Here is an 18573-nt window from a genome sequence, read left to right as displayed (position 1 = left end):
GACTAATTGGTTATTTAGTCTGATCAGTTTAATCAATCTAGTTAAAAATTTATAAAAAAGTCCAATTCAACCACTCTGTATCGATTTTCGAATCAATCGATTCAAAACTCTTTTTCAGATCGATACCCCTATTATTTCTCGTCCAACTAGTCAATTCGGTCCGATTCAAATAAGGAGGATAAAAAAATAGTTTACATATCATTTTAGGTAATTTTTATACGAATAAAATGGGAATAATCCATTAAAAAAAAGAAAATGGGAATAATTTAGGGGTGATATATGAATTAAGCCATTTTCTGCTACAGTCTCTCTCTCCCCTGTCCCCAAAATCCCAAATTAATAAACCCTAATTCTTTCTCCTCTCTCTGTCTACCGTTTCTCTCCGCAAGTATCAATCTTGCTTTTTGAATCAGTCATCTCTTTTGGTCGTTGCTCCCCTTCTATTCTGAACTGGTCCTTCAACGTTAACAGAAGTAAGTAATTTGGCATCTAAATTTCATTAAAATCTCTTAATAAATTTCTCTACACCGATGGCTGATGCATCTCATCTACATGCTGGTTATCACTATTTTAAGAGCAATAATAATTTGGGTTTTTCGAACTTGGTTGATTGGTTTGCTCGAATGTTGAAAGCTTGAAATTTTAGGAGATTTTTTAAACATTGGGTTCTTGGGTTTCTCAATGAGTTCCTGTTTTTCTTTGGGTGAGAAATTGGGAAAATTTGTAGTTCCTTGAGTAGGCAGGGAGTTGTTTTTCTTGTTTCTAATTTTAGTTTTGGTTTTACGTTGAAAATTTTAGTGTTGTATGATGTTGAACTATGGATTCAAAATCAATTATTTTCATCAATAATACTCTGTTTGGTAGTTCAGAAAGCAGAGGAATTGAACTGAATTTGAGAACTAGTTTTCATTTGTTTCAAGAAGCATTATGCTGCATTTTTTATTCAATGAATTTCAATGTATATATTTCAGCTACCAATGTAGTTTATTTAGTAACAATTTACTTTGACTTTTTTTTTGCAGGTTTCTCAAACTATTCTCTTCATTTTCCCGAAAATTCTCTTCTTTCCTAGAAAAGTTTTGATCTTGAGTAACAAAAGGTTTGCTTCATAATCCCATCAACTTTTTTTTATCACATTTGAAAAATAATTCTAAAAATTAACAATTTATGACAACTTTTCATTTTTTACTAGTTTGGACCCTCGAGTCTTTGCCTAAATATCATCTACTTGGATCGTTTCCTATCAGTTTTTGAATTACATGCAAGTTCAGAAGTTAGCCTCGATTTTGGTTTTTTCTGTTATTGCATCATAACAATATCCATGTAAATTTCAACATTTTTATAAAAAAATTATGATGAATACTTAAGTGTAGCCCAACAATGCAGTCCACTTCGATTAGATTAGATTAGATGAGCAAGAAACTTGAATTGATTAGTTACTTTTATTTTTGTTACTAAAACCTAAGATGTAAGATTTTGATACTTTCAACTTCATAATCAATTAATTTTTATTTCCAAGTTACACTAATTTATGATGAAACAAATCCATAAAACTATACCTGTCTTGATACTTTGTTTTGATATATTAATGTCTTCGGTTTTCATCATAAATCAATGTTTTGTATTTGGGTTGACCTTAAATGAATCTGCAATATTGTGCATCCACTTGGACTGTAATTTGACGTTGCACTCTTCAACATTTTCAATTGATTTAAACTTACCAGAAAAATCAATATTTTCAATTATTAATTAATTTATTTAATATAGTAAATGTTAATGGATACGAAGAGAAGAATGAAAACAAGAGAAGAATAGACTGATGAAAAGTTATTTATATTTCATCTCTAGAGTTAGCCTATTTATATACAAGTTTATATAGTGTAAATAAGGACAGAGAATAAAACTCCTAAATTTAATCCCTAAGAATCTGTAACACTCCCCCCTTAAATTGGAGCATAGGTATTGATCATGCCCAACTTGTTACATAAATAGTTAACCTGGTTCGTGCCTTTTTAAACAAATCAGTAAGTTGTTCTCTTGTCTTCACATAACCTATGGAGATTGAATTGTCCAAAATTTTCTCCCGAATAAAGTGACAATCAATCTCGATGTGTTTGGCTCTTTCATGATAAAATGGATTTGAGGTGATATGAAGAGTTACTTGATTATTGCATAAGAGCTTTACTGGTGAGGAATACTCCAACCCAATTTTAGTTAACAGATGTCATATCCACATAATTTCACAAGTAGACTGTGCCATAGCCTTATATTTCAATTCTGCACTAGACTAAGATTCAACATTTTACTTCTTGCTCCTTCATGATACTAAGTTTCCACCAACAAAAATACAATATCCAGTAGTAGACCTCCTGTCTATCTTAGATTTGGCCCAATCAACATTTGCAAAACACTCGATACGAGTATGCCCATGATTGTTGTATAATATGTTCCGTCCAAGAGCTCTTTTCAAGTAACATAAGATCTGCTCTAGGGCTGCCCAATGTTTGACAATGGATGCGGACATAAACTGGCTAACAATAGTCTCAACAAATGCAACATCCGAAGGAGTTACTAGTGAGATAATATGATTTCCCAAATATCCTTCTATACCTCTTAGGGTCATCAAAGAAATCACCATCATCTTTGTAAGATACACATTGGTAACCATTGGAATAGTACAAGGTTTAGCTACCAACTTTCCAGTTTTTGCCAGTAGATAACATGCTTTTACTAAGACATAAAAAATTCCTTTCTTGCATCTCAACACTTCTATCCTCGAAAAATACTTCAATTGACCTAAATCTTTTGTGTGGAACATGGTATGCTAAAAATACTTTAGAGATGAGATCTTTGCAGCATCATCTCTTGTAATAACAATATCATCAACATATACCACAAGAAGAATAACTCTAGCCTCAAATCATTTATAAAACACAGAATGATCACAATTGCTTTTCTTCACCCAAACTATTGAACTAGCTCATTGAACTTTCTAAACTAAGCACAAGGGCTTTGTTTCAATCCATAAAGAGATTTTTTCAAATGACAGACCTTTTCATACTTCCCCTGAGCAACAAATCCAAGTGGTTGCTCCATATATACTTCTTCTTGGAGGTCCCCATGAAGAAAGATGTTTTTGATATCTAATTGGTGAAAAGGCCAATTATGAAAAGCGGCTAGTGAGATGAATAGATGAATAGAGGTGAGTTTTGCCACATGAGAGTATTTGAATAATCCACACTATAAGTGTGAGCATAACCTTTTGCAACTAATCTAGCTTCAAGTCTAGCAATTGAGCCGTTTGGATTTACCTTAACAGTGAATACCCATTTGCACTCAACAACATGTTTACTAACAAGTAAATCCACTAGGTCCCAAGTATCATTTTCATCTAATGAATGTATTTCCTCCAACATCGCATCACACCAACCAAGATGATTCAAAGCCTTTAGAATTGTCTTAGGAATAGAAATAGAATCTAGGGATACAATTAAAGAGCAAAGAGACAAATGGTTATATGAAACAAAATTAGAAATAGGATATATACATTGGTGTTTACCTTTATGTAGAGCAATGGGAAGGTTAAGGTCACTTGGGGTTGGATCAGACGGTGGAAACACTGGTAAAACGGTTGGATTTGATAATGAAGAAATTGGTATCAGACATGTATCATGAGTCTCTTTTTGTCTGGAATAAACTTGAGTAACCAATGGCGGAGTTGGAGTAGTGACAGTGTACATTAATCAATCATCTTCCTCCCCTTGTTTTGGAAGATTTTAAGGCGTCTCTTTTGAAAATAATGATACTTGGTTTGAGAATGCAACATCTGTAAACACCAAATATTTCTTGAGGTCTGGACTATAACATCGGTATCCCTTTTGAAGGCAAGAATATCCCCAAAAATACACACTTTTAAGGATTTTGGATCCAACTTAGTGACATGAAGCCGAACATCTCGAACAAAACAGGTACACCTGAAAATTCTTGGTTTCATCGAAAATAATGGTTTGGATGGAAATAGAACATTGTATGGATTATCACCATCAAGTACGGAGAAAGGCATGCGATTGATCAAAAAATAGGCTGTTGAAATAGCATCAATCCAAAATTATTTAGGAATTTTTGTTTGAAATAAAAGAACTCTAATTGTCTCAAAGAGATGCCTTTTTTTTCGTTTAGCTACACCATTATGAGATGGCGTGTCAACACAAGAGGATTGATGAAAAATCTCATTTTGGATCATAAAGGCTTTGTAAGATTTGGAAAAGCATTTTTTAGCATTATCTTTGCGCAAAATTTGGATAGGCACACCAAACTGAATTCTTATCTCAGCACAAAAAGTCCCAAAATGAAAAAACACCTCTGACTGATTTTTCATAAAATATATTCACCTCTGACTGATTTTTCATAAAATATATCCATGTTATTGGAGAATAATCATCCACAAACGTAATAAAATACTAGAATCTAGGTTTAAATTCTACCGAATATGGTCCCCAAACATTTGAGTGTACTAATTCAAAAGTGGAATTAGATCATTTGTTAGATCTTGGGCTCAAGGGGCTCCGTCGATGCTTAGCAAAGTGACATGCTTCACATTCCAACAAAGGTAGGTCTTGAAACTGTGGACATAACTTATTTAACAAAGAAAGAGAAGGATGTCCCACTTGACAATGTGCTTTGATCGGATAGAGAACATTAGGACAAGTCACGAATCAAGGAACCCACGAGTCGAAAATACAAAGACCATCAAATGCATGTCATTTACCAATAGTGCGAATTGTCACAAGATCCTGCAAAAGACAATGGTGGAAAAAATGAGATGGTGCATTTTGGGTCACAGTTAAGTTTACTGTCAGAGATTAAATTAAAGGTGAGTTTAGGTAAATTTAATACTGATGATAAGGTGATAGATGAAATTAGGTTAGTACTTTCAGAACCAACAACTTTATAAGTGATTCCATTAGCATTAGCAACAAGAGAAGATGAATCTTGTGATTGAAAGGTAGAGAAGGATTGGGATTACCTGTCATGATCTGTAGCTTCTAATTGATGACCAATTTGAATGAAGAAAATAAAACATGCATTACATTTAGCTGAATCCATAAATGAAGCAAAGAGAGCCACAATATGACGAAAGGCAGCAAAACCCGCAAAAGGAAAGACTACAAAGGGTCCAAAATAATACCCGAGTAGTACTCAAACAGTGTTGAACAGTACCCTAACAATACTCGTAAATGGTACCTAAACAATGCTCGTGAATAGTACCCAAACAGTGTGAAACCTTAAAAAATAAAAAAAATGACCCACGGATCTTCAATTGATCAAGCATTAGACCACCGGGCTATAATCGGATCAAGAAGTCTATGTTGGAGATGGAAGCCGGTGGCCTAACACTGCCTCATGTGCCCACATGCGTCCGCACGTGAAGAGAGTACTTGGATCTTTTAGTGGCGCATGGTGCTTACATGCGGACCCCTTGGACACCGGAATTAGCAGTTTGGTTGTCGAGCTAGTGGCGCACCTTCCTGTGTTGGTGGAAACAACAAAATACCCTAACGATTCGCATTCCAAACAACAAACACGAACTCATTGAATAGAGCCAAGTGGCTCTGATACCATGTTGATGAATACAAAGAGAAGAATGAAAACACGAAAAGAATAGATTAATGAAAAGTTACTTATATTTCATCTCTTGAGTTAGTTTATTTATATACAAGTTTATATAGTGTAAGGAAAGAGAATAAAACTCCTAAATTTAATCCCTAAGAATTTGTAATTATCAATAATATATTAATTAGACTTTATAGTAATTAACAAAATATTTTCTTATTTAGAATGTTATTCATTTAGTAATTTGAATGTGGTAATAGTAACTAAATAGTTATGAACTTATCATATTGCATAACGTGTTCAATTTAAATCTGACACTAACACCATTTTTGGTTCAATGTAATGTTCTATCCATTTAGGCCTAATTCAAGGGGCCCCCCACTAAACATGTGTTTGGTTGAAAGGAATGAGTTATTACGGGTCATGGCATTTCGCCCTTTATTCCAATTCTATTTTGAGTGCAGCCTGAATAACAATTCATTGGCCCCCATCTGAATTGTAATTTAGCCATGGAAGGTAGAGGAAGCGAAAATTAAACTTCCATTGTTGCATCAGTATTCACCATTGTCTCCACCACAAATCATCTTGACGCTAAAATAATGGAACTAACAAACTCCTAACTCAACCAAATCTGCTAGTTTCTATCTTGGTTTAGAACCAAATGCAGAACTCTCTCGGTCTTGGTCTCGCCCTTTTTCTGCCATTCTCCAATTTGCAAGTTCAATGACATAAACATATATATCAAAATCATTTGGAAAACAGGGTTTTCTCTTCTTCTTTTCCTTCTATTTAATTGATTAATTTTCTGTTTGAAAGATCTTTAGATTTGGTAAAGTATTGTTGAATGCTCAGACTGCTCACAGTAGTTCTCTTTCACCTTAGTATTGGATTATACCATCACATTCTTAGCTTTTTAATTACTTACAGTTGTTCACCTTCTCCTTAATTGCTATTATACTGTTGAAGATCTATGTTTTGTCTTCATTAGCATAGATTACTTGTTACATATGTAAGTTGTTAGATATTTGTGTTATATATTTGATAATAGAGAAAAACTATTTGCTTGTGTTGATGTGTTGTTTCCTTAATTGTTATCAGCAGCCTGTAGCAAAAGGAAGATCTATGTTTTGTCTTCATTAGCATAGATTACTTGTTACATATGTAAGTTGTTAGATATTTGTGTTATATATTTGATAATAGAGAAAAACTATTTGCTTGTGTTGATGTGTTGTTTCCTTAATTGTTATCAGCAGCCTGTAGCAAAAGGTCTTGAAGAGAAGGCCCCTAAGAAACCTGAATCAAAAGCTACTGAAAAGAAAGGGAAAACTGTTGAAGTAGCTAAATAAGAGCCCCTTGATCCTGTGGCTGAGAAACTTCGCCAACAAAGGTAAAATTTACTACTTTTAGCTTCTAGAGTTATGACGCTAAGAAACTTCCCCAGTTATTCAAAGTGGGTGTTACTGCATCTGCACTTGTTTGATTTAAGCTCATCCAAGTTAAGAACTATTGCTTTGTAGGTCCTCTAAACAACATTAGTTTTTTCTTCCCATTTGCATACTTGGATCTCAGAAGTTTGTGGCATTCTTTACTCGTGGTTAAAATTTTCACTTAATTGAGGATTTTAAATCAATTGTGGGAAGTAAATGGCATAATTTTTAAGATCTTATATTCATTGGATTCCTTAGCCTTAGGCAGTTAGGCTTGCTTCATACAACCTGGAAAAAATATTTATTCAATTAAAAAGATTTAGTGAAAATCCAACATAACCCTATTACTTAATGAGGGTGAAAATATTATGTATAGTATATATAGATGTAATAGAAAAAAGGTAGTCAGATACTGGGCTTACATTGGGTCAACGAATCCAAGAAAAAACATTTTGAAGTTTCAGCCTGTAATTTGTTTTTGGGTCGGTGACAGCACATTTCAACTCCCATTTCAATATTCAAAAAGAAGAAAAAGTGTTACATAGTGAGCTCCTCTATCAGTTGCCAGCTGCATTTCATTGTTCAAAACAATAAGGTTTGAATGCAGAAGTTGTAAAAATGGAATGTGTTGTTCAAGGAATTATAGAGACACAGGTAAAAATTCATGCCAAAAGTACTTTTTTTAAACAACTTTGGGAATCATGTTAAGAAGATTTTGGTTTCTGTTCTTTTTTTTTTTGAGATTTGCAGTATGTTGAAGCACTCGAAATTCTACTTCAGGGTCTTTGTGGGGTTAATAAAGAACGCTTAAGAGTCCATGAAATTTGCCTTAAAAGTGGCCCAAATCTTGGTAAATGTTCACATTCTCACTTTGCCAAAGTTCTAATTTTTCTTACAAGCCTATGTAGTATCAGATGATAGAAGCAATTTTTGCTTTTTGGTTTTTCTTGTAAATGAGTTTCCTGCTTAATCATGTAGATTTTTTTTATTCATGAGTCATCACTTGCTTTATTTGTAATATAAGACTAGTAATTAATAAACCTCTTGATCAAATTGTTTGGTTATGCGCTGCTAATGCTATGAATTTCACAGGATTTGTTGTTTCAGAGGTCAGATTATTGTGTGATCTTGAGCAGTCTGAACCTACTTGGTAAACTAGAATTTTTAGTTTTGTTAATTTTGGGTATTTGATTGTTATTTTGGATGTTTATAGCCTTCTATATTGTTTGTAGGACTGTTAAACATGTTGGGGGTGCAATGAGGGGTGCTGGGGCAGAGCAAATTTCTGTTCTGGTTAGGAGTATGGTAGAAAGCAAAGCAAGCAAGAATGTGCTTCGATTATTTTATGCACTCGGATACAAGTTGGATCATGAGCTGCTGAGAGTGGGAATCACCTTTCATTTCCAAAGGGGTGCTCCGATAACTGTAACTGTTTCATCTGTTAATAAGATGCTAAAACTGCATGCAACCGATGAGGCTGTGCCAGTAACACCTGGTATACAGCTGGTAGAAGTGACCGCCCCTGCAACATCAGAAAATTATAATGAAGTCGTTGCTGCTGTGTCTTCCTTCTGCGAATATCTTGCACCGTAAGAATTTAATCTGCCTTCTCAACATGCATGATTATTGCGCAACTTGTCTATCTTATCCAATTTTTACTTTGTGCTTAGAAACCGACACACTAGTTTATAGATGGTTGCATTATATTGAACTGATACAAGCTTTTGGTGTTTAATTTTACAGGCTGCTGCATTTGTCAAAGCCAGGTGTTTCAACCGGTGTTGTGCCTACGGCTGCTGCAGCTGCTGCATCTCTTATGTCTGATGGTGGGGGCACAACCTTGTAACTGGATTTGTAAAATTGCAGAATGTTAGTTATGTACTTTTGCATAATTGATTCATTCTCCTCATATATGGCTATCAAACATACTCACTGTAGTTTTAATCTCAAGACACATGATTAGACTGTAAAAACGATGGGGGAATTTGTGGAGTTTCTGGATGGGATGTGTACAAGTTAGTTGAGCCTTAAACCCAGAATTTCTATACTACAACTTCTTGAAATTAATATTCGTGAGATGAGCCATCATCAGGTTAAGCATAGTTTATTTCACAAATGAGTTACGAATTTTCCACAAGTTTTACTTTTTTTAAAATATATATATATATTAAATTATGGTATATATCACTTTGTTAATTTCATTTGTGAAATTAGAAAATTTTATTAATAATGAATACCATATTTGAAGACTTAGCTTGTATTGACACCATGCTTGGTTGAGTGTAATCCCATAACTATTGCTTGTCTATTCGGTGGGTTTAGGTTATTACTTTGGTTGGTTATTTGTCTTTTCGGTGGGTTTAGGTTATTATTTTGTTTAGTTAGGGGAGTTGGCGAACTGGCCTGTAATGGAAATGGATGCTATTAGGGATGGGTCGTGATAGTCATTCCATGACATGGGCTAAGAATAGGGATTCTATTTCCAATGGAATGAAAGTGAAATCGAAATTAGGGTTGGATCAAAATATTCCCTCTTCATATCGTTTTCTCGCTCGCTTTTCCCAATTGCTTTCTCCACATTGAAATTTACGTTTGAAATTGGTGACTTGCAGAGGTTTTGTTCGCTCGCTTTCAGTTGTTCATCCTAATTGAAAGGTAAGTTATGATAAAATTTATATATTATTCATTTCCCATCATCTCTCTTCGAAAGATTTTGTCTTTTTTTCTTATTACGTTTTTTTCCTTGAATTTGGCTTAATTTGGGTATGATTTTTTTCCCAAATTAACAAAGAAATGTGAAGATTTAAAAAATAAATTTGCTTTTTTCTGGACTTTCTTTTTCCCCCTACGGTTATTTTGCCAACTTTTTTTTTGGTTTCCTAGATGAACAACGAAAATATAGAAATAAAAAAATTGCTTTTATAAAGTCTTTCTTTTTGTTTGCCCCGAGTTTTCATTAATCCGGTAATGTTATTTTTTTCAGATTTAAAAAAGTTCAAGATTTCTAGAAAAAAATTGATTTGTTTCGGGATTTATTTTTAGTTTCCCACTCAATTTTCCTTATATCTTTTCAAATTTGGCAATTTAAATTTGGTTTTGGTTTGTTGTTTGCTTCCTCCAACGGTTACTTCACTTTTTTTTTGTATGACTTCTTAATTTGTAAAAATTTCGCAATTGGCTTGTTGCTTATTTTGGAATTATATTAATTTGTGATTTTTTTTTATTTTGTAGGTAAGCAATCTGAAGTTTACGGTTTTTGCTAGTTGTTTCTCAAAAAAACTTTTCTTTCGAATGGAAATTGAGAAACTGGATAGGATTAATAGAGTTGTTTTTTTTTAACTATGTGAGATGTTACAAACTTTAGGAGAACTGAAGTCGTCAAGGAACATGGACTAAAACTTCCTCATGGTAAAGTGCAGAATTGGAAGAATTTGAATTAATTTTTAAGATCATACTTTTTTTGGATAGTTATTCATGATAAATAGTTTTTTTTATAGGTTGTTATTGTTGACACCATTTTTTTGATAAAACGGGGTCAACTTGGATTTTGAAAATGAAAACGAAAATGGGAGTCGCCACCAATATTTTTTGATGAGGTGTGATTGGATCACCTTAAAAATTAGTTATTTTTAATAAACGATTTGATTTTATTAAAATAACGGTTTTGGTCCACGAAATTCAAAAAAATGGGTTCGAGAGTCGGTTACGTACGAGGAAGGATTAGCACCCTTGTAATGCCCAAAATTGGTACCTAGTTGATTAGCTAATGTCTTGATGTCGAAAATTGAAAATCTTGAAAAATTTTAAAAATACGATCCTTGCTTTGAAAGAAAATATAAAAAAAAACGATCTGCTCATTAAGACTTTTTCATTTCAGAAAGAGAAAATATCACACCCAATGCGTAGGGTACGTTATCTTACCTCTTCAGAAATGAGCAAGTCTAAACTTGCATAAGAAAATTCAAAAGAGTGTTTGATTGTTTGAGTCATACGAGAAAATTGCAACCCAATACGTTAGGGCACAATTTCTCGCAATATTAAACCTTGAATATTGCATTCATAAGGAAAATCCTCGTCTCGAGAAATCAACTAGTCATATCCAATGCATTAGGATACGACATGTTGAATTCCCAATAACGAGCTTTTAGTTATGTTTTATAATAAAAAAATTTAGATTATTTAGATTCAACGAAGGAAATTGGAACTCAATACGTTAGGGCTCGATTCTCTCGAAGATTCTAAATATCGAGTATTATTTTATTTTTGAAATTTTTACATTTTTGACGAATCCGAGTAAAAATGAATATAAAATAACAATAATGTTGATAATGTAAATAAAATAATACAAACACAGACTATAAAATAAAATAAATAAAAGGATAAACTAATATGATACACAATAACAAGCATATAATTTATGAAATTAAAACAATAATACGAATACGGATAAGTAAATAAACAAAGAAAACGAACAGCATTATGGAAATGTAAAAAAAGAAAAAGAAAGTATACACGTATATATTACACGATTATTATTCATGGAAACATATGTAAGTAAAAGCATACATATTTGCATAGAAGTGTACATACATGCATGCATACATAAATTTTAAAAGGCTCACGAAATTACATCTTTTATGTACATGTATCTATATAAAGAAAATGTGTTTATACATACATATTATTTATAATACAATAAGTTTTAAAATTTAAATGAAAATGTACAAAATGAGCAAATAAAAAAAACAATAATAGGTAATACCAATGGTAATAATATTAAACTTATTAATAAAAATAAATAAATAATAAAAACAATAATAAAAGACTAAACTAAAAATTAAAATGAATTTCGGGGTTAAAACTGTAAATAACTAAAAGAATGGTCCAGGGACCAGAACAAAATGCGCTAAAAGGGCGAAGGACCAATCAAGCAATAATCCCAACCCTAACACGCAGCGTTTCAACGCGGACCAAAATGAAACTGTCAGAAAATTACATGGCCAAAAATATAAAAATCCCGAAGACCCGATTATGCTACAGCTCAAAAGAGGGAGGACTTTGCGCGCAAATAGCCCATTTCATGAAAACACGCGGATCCCCCTGGAGCGGGTCGGATCGTGCGCGGGTCATGGGGCTTAAACGGCGCCGTTTCACTCTTGGTATAAATATATAAAAAAACTCAAAAAAATTTAGTTTCATCATTCTTTAAAAAACAAACAGAGAGCAAAGCTCTCTCTCAGGCCTTTAACCGGCCATGGCTATCGGCCGTAGCGCCACCGCCGTAGCACCACCGTGGACGATGGCCGGCGTTGCGCAAAAGAAGCGTTTAAGCTTCGCTTCACAGCGTACACGAAAGCTAGACCCTCCTAGCCTGAAAAAGATGAAAAAGGAGGGGTCTTTCGCACCCCTTCCCGTCCGATTCCAACACCGAAGATGGTCTCCGGCGACGGGCTTTCGAGACAGGTAAGTTTCCCTTTTTCTTTTCTTTTTCGTTTTGCTTGTAGTTTTAAAAGAATAGTAAAAAAAAGCAACAAATAACAGAGAAAAATAAAAATGAAAGATAATATATGAGAACAGAAAAAAGAGTTTTCGAATCAACCTTTTTGTTCTTTTTTATGCTTTTTTTTGTATTCGAATGTTGTAAAAAAAAAGCATACAGAGATGGGGCTCGGCTTTTATAGCCGATCTACTCCTATTTTCTATTATCTGGTTGCTTGCGTGTTCTCTTTCTTTTTGCAGGCATTTAATGGGCGACGGTGGATGGGACAGAGACGGTGACAGACGCGCGGTGGTGGCGGTAGAAGACGGAAGGTCTGAACCAGGCTGCACTTAGGAGACCAACAGTTTGAAGTAGGGGCGGCGCATAGGGTTTCAGAAACTGAAACCCTAGGCCGACTTTGGTTTCTGGGTCAATTGGGCCTGGTATTGGGCTCCGTGTTTGGGCTTGTAGTTGGGTTCGGTTTATTGGATTGAGGTTTGGGTGTATTGGGTTTTTGGGCCCCGGGTAAATTTGGGCTTGTACAGTTATTATCTAATTGATGCTGGTTACACAACTTGTGAGGGGTTGCTTGCGCATTTTAGGGGATAATGATATAATTTGAATGAATGGTGACAGGGTCACCAACCAAGTACTCCAGAAGAATTTTTCAATATGAAATATGTTCCAGCATGCAATATTATTAAAAGATGCTTTGGGTTATTAAAACTTAGATGAGGAATACTTAGGAGTTCATCATTTTATCCTGTGAGGTTGCACAATAAAATCATTATTACATGTTGCTTGCTTCATAATTTTATTCGAACTTATATGAGTCTTGATCCTATTGAAGCGGAGTTGGGAGAAGGATTACCTAGTAATGTGATAGAGGACGATGAACCGAATATTGTAAATATTCATCCATCGGATGCATGGGCTACTTGGAGGATGGAAGTAGCCAATTAAATGTTCTATGAATGACAAGCATCTAGAAATTAGTTAGGTTTATTAAAACATAGTGGAAGATTAATTTGTTTATGTTATTTTATGTATCTAGTTTATGAAACTTTGGATGTCTCGACTACAAAATTGCAATTGTCGAAGCCAAACCAAGATATTCCACATTTTAAAAGAAGAAGAAAAAAATTCTAATGTAAGTGAACAAATTTCTTCTACTTCACATATTGATGCTGCCACGTTATTGGGGGGAAACATACAGACTGTTGGTTTTGAATTAAATAGGAACATTGCCTTTGAAGTGCTAATTCAAGAAAGACAAAAATGCTTATTCAAGAAAATGCCCAAAAAATATATCTAGCCTTAGGTCAAGTAGAAAGATTAACTAATGATGAGAGCTTTCTTGCGCTGAGCAAAATTCCAGACTATCCAACTCAAATGCTCGTTTTCTTAAGTCCATCTTCTTTTGTGCGATTGAAATGGGTGAGAAGATTTATTTCTACCAAAATCATGGTTGTGTTGGTATAATGACATAATAGAATGCCACAGATTGTTGTAACCTTTTGGTGCTATAAAATTTAACATGATGTTTAGAGGATAATTAAATTATTTGTTTCGCTAATGATATTTTAGTACATTCGTAACAACCCGTTTTCAGTAGTGTCAAAAACAGTGGTTTCAGGACCACAAATTCGACTAGTGAGTTTATAATTATTATTATTTAATACTTATGAGTCAAATATAGTATTATGTTGAATTTTGATTTGATAATTTCTACTAATTGAATGAATATTTAAATATAAGTGGTTTGTCCCTAGAGTTAAATGGTTATGAAAAATGAGGTATCGAAATCTCGTTTCAATAAATCAAGCTCGTAAATATTTTTATTAAATATTTACAGAGTTACTATTTACGTAATTTGAAGTTTGGTTCGAAATTTTCATTGTTTGACTAGTTAATTAAGGAAAAATGACTAAATGGTAAAAGATGTAAACTTTCATCACTATTGATTACTATTAATTAAATTGCATAACCAAAGTTTGTTTAAGGATTTATAAGGCAATTAAGCCGTTACTAAAGTGGGTGGACGATTTATGATATTGTTCTAGTTATAATATTATAAAATTTAATTAATTAAGTTAATAAACAATAGTTAAAAACATAAAAAAATATCATCATCTTCTTTATGGAGTTTTTCCACCGAAAAACAAAGTGAAAGCCTCCATTTTTAGAGCTTGTGGTTCGACCAAACAAAGATTTATGCATGTAAGTGATTTTTCTATTCGTTTCTCATAAATTTTATGTTTTTGATATCGTTGTAACTTAATCTAGCTAACGCATGGTTTATTTTGTAAAATTGTTAAAGGTTTAGGTGTAACACCCCTAACCCGTATCCGTCACCGGATTAGGGTTACAAGGCATTCCTGAACAAAACATAGTTTAGCATTGTCATTTATTAAAAATGCAAGCACAAAGTAATTTAATCTTCTTTACAATTTTTTTTGCGAACTCAATTAATAACCAACCTCTTATTCCTACAAGTCAAATTCGTATATTAAACCATATCAACCCATAACACACGACATATTATTTATTAGCATATAAGACAATAGCTAATATTACAACATAGCCAAATATACTTTTGATACTACTAATTTATGCGCAATTCTCCAGAATAACAATAGCTATTTCTAAGCTCAATTGCCAAACCAAACATACCAAATTCATATGCTAAGCATCATGCCAAAATTTCATAAACACAAACAATTCATTTCTCGTTTATTCGACTAGCAAATTAGCCTCAAAATTCATACCAATTCCACCATTCAATATTAAGCTAATTATACTATTTCATAACCTAATACAAACATTAATATGTCACTCTATAACTATATATATATAACCAACGAAACATACCTAAAACATAATCATTATTTACCAATTAAAACGGTACCTAAAATAACCAACCAATCAATCATAGAACATATTCATTCTTTGCCATCATAAACCACACCTAAATAACCAATACACAATCAAAATATATATTCGTCATATAACCTTATGGGAAGATACACCATGTGTTAAAAAAATACATCCATCATTTACCCCATTACTCAAGCCGAATTATATGACCATCCACCCAAGATATACCATATAACATACTTCCAAAATAAGCTAATTACATGGTCAATTTGTACATCATACTTAACATTACTTTCAAGCCATTTTGCATGGCCATATATATATACCATTCAAAACAAAGCATATCGAAAATAGCTTATACATCATTTACAAGCCAACTCACATGGCTAATTTCATATCTCAAAACATATCCTATTGACACTAGCCTATACATGTCATATACCATATATACACAACTTAAAAGTACCGAGTAGATGGTTGGATAGTGTGACGTAGCCTCTGACGATTCCCGAATTCGAGCTAGCATTGAATTCACTATAAAACACAGGAAAAACAAACAAGGTAAGCTACAAAACTTAGTAAGTTCGTACTAAATATACTCAACAATTCATAAAACACAAATCATCAATTTGAACAAATTAATGTATAATTCATGATAATATCAAACCTTCCATAAGCTTATTCATATACTTATACGAAAAGTTTTAACCTTTTCTATTTGAACTTCATACTTACATGTACATACCTGTACAAATTCATAACGAATTCATACCTTCTTGTAACACTATCGAATACTCAATGTTTCGCACACTAAATGGCATCGCATAGCCAAAGCTATTATAATCCCGCACACTAAGTGCCTTACATAGCCGAAGTGTAACACCCCAAACCCGGCTTAGATGTTATGGCCGAATCTAGTGATGTCACATGGAAAGGGATTTGAAGACAAGATTGTCGAGTTAAAAAATCGTTACAGTAAGTTAGCTTTTATTTAATTCGAAAAAAACTAGTTGATTTTCTTTAAAACTTGTCTCTTAGCAGAAGCTTTTGTAACCAATTAATTTAGGGAAAATCGTTTCTATTTATGAAAAACCTTAGCTTTTAGAAAAAAAATCATGTTTTGTGGAGTTGCAGTTTTTAAAAAAAATCCATAAAAAACAGTATAAAGTTCCAAATTTAAAGCCAACCAGTCCATAGTCCAGAAGATACATCAAAAACCCCAAATAAGTAATAAATTCTAGGAATTAACGAAAAATAGTCTAAAATTTATGTGTGGCCACTGTTGAATCCTCCGCTGCACCGACCTGTCAAGTCTGGGGATTACCTGTACAGATTAAACAGAGAAAGGGTGAGTTTTCACAAACTCAGTGTGTAATCCCTACAGAAAACATGCATACAAATAATCAACAGAATTCAGTTAGATACACAGTCTGGGGCTCGTGCCCATCACAAATTCAGTTTAGGCCTCAGCCCATTCAGATACAGTCTCAAAAATACATTAGGGCCTTGGCCCATATCAGATACAGAATGCAGATACAATAAATCAAAATCTTACCCACTAGCCTCTACACACCATCTCCTTCCAACCCTACATGCCATGTGGGGTTTAAATCAACCCACCCATCTCTACAAACCATGCTATACCGAAATACGACACATAATCAGAAGGTTGCAGTTGAGCTGCCAGATAACAAGCTTAATAGCCTTTCAGACACTTCCTCCAAATATCGTCAACCCACCCCAATGCCATGCAACATACAAAATATGTCATGCCATTGTGCAATTAATAGTACATACATTCAGATATAATAAGACATGCTCGGTATAGAAATCAGACAGACAGATCACACATATAAGGGTCTAAGTAAAGCTTACCGACCCTACAATAGGTGCACAGTCAACTTGGGCGACCCGTGCAACCTTACAAAACTTTTTAGAAAAATGGGCTCACATGCCCATGTGGCCCTCTTGGCCCAAGTTGGCCTTATATGATCCATTTTTAATGTAACTGTGCTAGTTAATTATTTATATATGTTTTCACTATTTACTTATATGTTCCTTTAAAGTTGTCTACTTGAGTCACTGTTACTAAATTATTTATATCTTGCGCTATAAAATTCCGAATTAAGATCCGCTTGATTTTTTTGAAACTAGACTCAAATAAATTTCTACCATAAAATTTTTAAAATTTTTGGTTCAGCCAATAAGTACAGTAAAATCTTCAAACTTACCCCTGTTCTGCTGTCTGATAGCTTCGTCCCTTCTTTGCTAAAAATTAATTATCTCGTAGTAAAAAATTTGGATGATGTTTCCATTTGTTTCTATTGAAAATAGACTCATTAATAATTTAAAAATATAAATTTTAATCCCTAATTATTTGTTTCCAATTTTTGATGATTTTCCAAAGTCAGAATAGGGGAACCCAAATTCAATCTGACCTTGTCTCACAAAGTTTATTATACCTCACTATTTACAATTCCATTACTTATATTGTTTCTTCTATGAGAAAATAGATTCAATAATATTTAATTCTATATTTTTTTCATCCTCTAATGCGTTTTCCACAATTTATGGCGATTTTTCAAATTTAGTCTACTGCTGCTGTCCAAACAGTAAGCAATTTCTACTTTTCGCTGAATCCCTTTTTTTTATAATTTCAGGTACACACCTGCTTTTTGTTTGATGCTAAAATAGTCCCCGAGCACTCCAAAGCCTATAATCAAGATACTTAACATCAATTTAATGGATTTACAAGTGAATTAACAACCAAGAACGAACAGAAACCCAACTTACCACCAATGATAACCTTCCGTTTAACTATTGTTAAGATGAGAACACTGAATTCACTAGTCCGACCCTTCCCCTACGCCCAAATCGTAGAGAAAATACATTACCACTTTAGTCGTTAAGAGATTAATGACAGAAACGAAGAGAAACACTTACCGAAACTAGGCGAGCACTAACTGCGTGCAAAAACGAAGGAAAATAAATGGATTAGGGAAAATCAAGAAGAAGACAAAGTAGAGAAAGATGGAAAAACTCAGAGAATTTCGACAAGAGGAGAGAGAGAATAATAGACGGTAGATTTTTTTGGAAAAGAGAGTCAAAATTTAGTTATGGGAAAAAATAAAATAAAATCCCGATAACCCCCAAAATCCCTTAATCTTCTCCCCTAAT

The 18573-nt window shown here is 33.4% G+C and overlaps 2 protein-coding genes across 8 annotated transcripts in view; both read left to right on the top strand.

The window, feature by feature from the left end:
- Positions 1-257: 257 nt before the first annotated feature.
- LOC107913451 (mediator of RNA polymerase II transcription subunit 18) lies at positions 258-9107 on the top strand. Of its 7 annotated transcripts, none has more exons than XM_041104059.1 (9): positions 258-473; positions 1023-1099; positions 6715-6774; positions 6867-7000; positions 7534-7694; positions 7783-7890; positions 8133-8190; positions 8273-8629; positions 8784-9107. In XM_041104059.1, the coding sequence occupies exons 5-9, from the start codon at positions 7664-7666 to the stop codon at positions 8884-8886; spliced, it is 657 nt and encodes a 218-aa protein (XP_040959993.1). In that variant the 5' UTR covers positions 258-473; positions 1023-1099; positions 6715-6774; positions 6867-7000; positions 7534-7663; the 3' UTR covers positions 8887-9107. The 7 variants fall into 7 exon arrangements, with proteins under 7 accessions (XP_040959993.1, XP_040959992.1, XP_040959991.1 ...); XM_041104058.1 differs by having other exon boundaries at positions 6864-7000; XM_041104057.1 differs by having other exon boundaries at positions 6712-6774.
- Positions 9108-12294: 3187 nt separating this feature from the next.
- The window catches only part of LOC107911153 (uncharacterized), a 49312-nt gene continuing 43033 nt past the window's right edge, over positions 12295-18573 (top strand). The window contains exons 1-2 of the mRNA XM_041104295.1: positions 12295-12503; positions 12780-12851. Coding sequence (XP_040960229.1) covers positions 12295-12503; positions 12780-12851 — 281 coding nt within the window. The remainder of the gene's footprint in view (positions 12504-12779; positions 12852-18573) is intronic.

This window comes from Gossypium hirsutum, chromosome D11, assembly GCF_007990345.1.
Source record: "Gossypium hirsutum isolate 1008001.06 chromosome D11, Gossypium_hirsutum_v2.1, whole genome shotgun sequence".
NCBI classification, from domain to species: Eukaryota; Viridiplantae; Streptophyta; class Magnoliopsida; order Malvales; family Malvaceae; genus Gossypium; species Gossypium hirsutum.
Note: the sequence above shows the minus strand (reverse complement) of the source record. Positions and strands in the feature narration are given on the sequence as shown.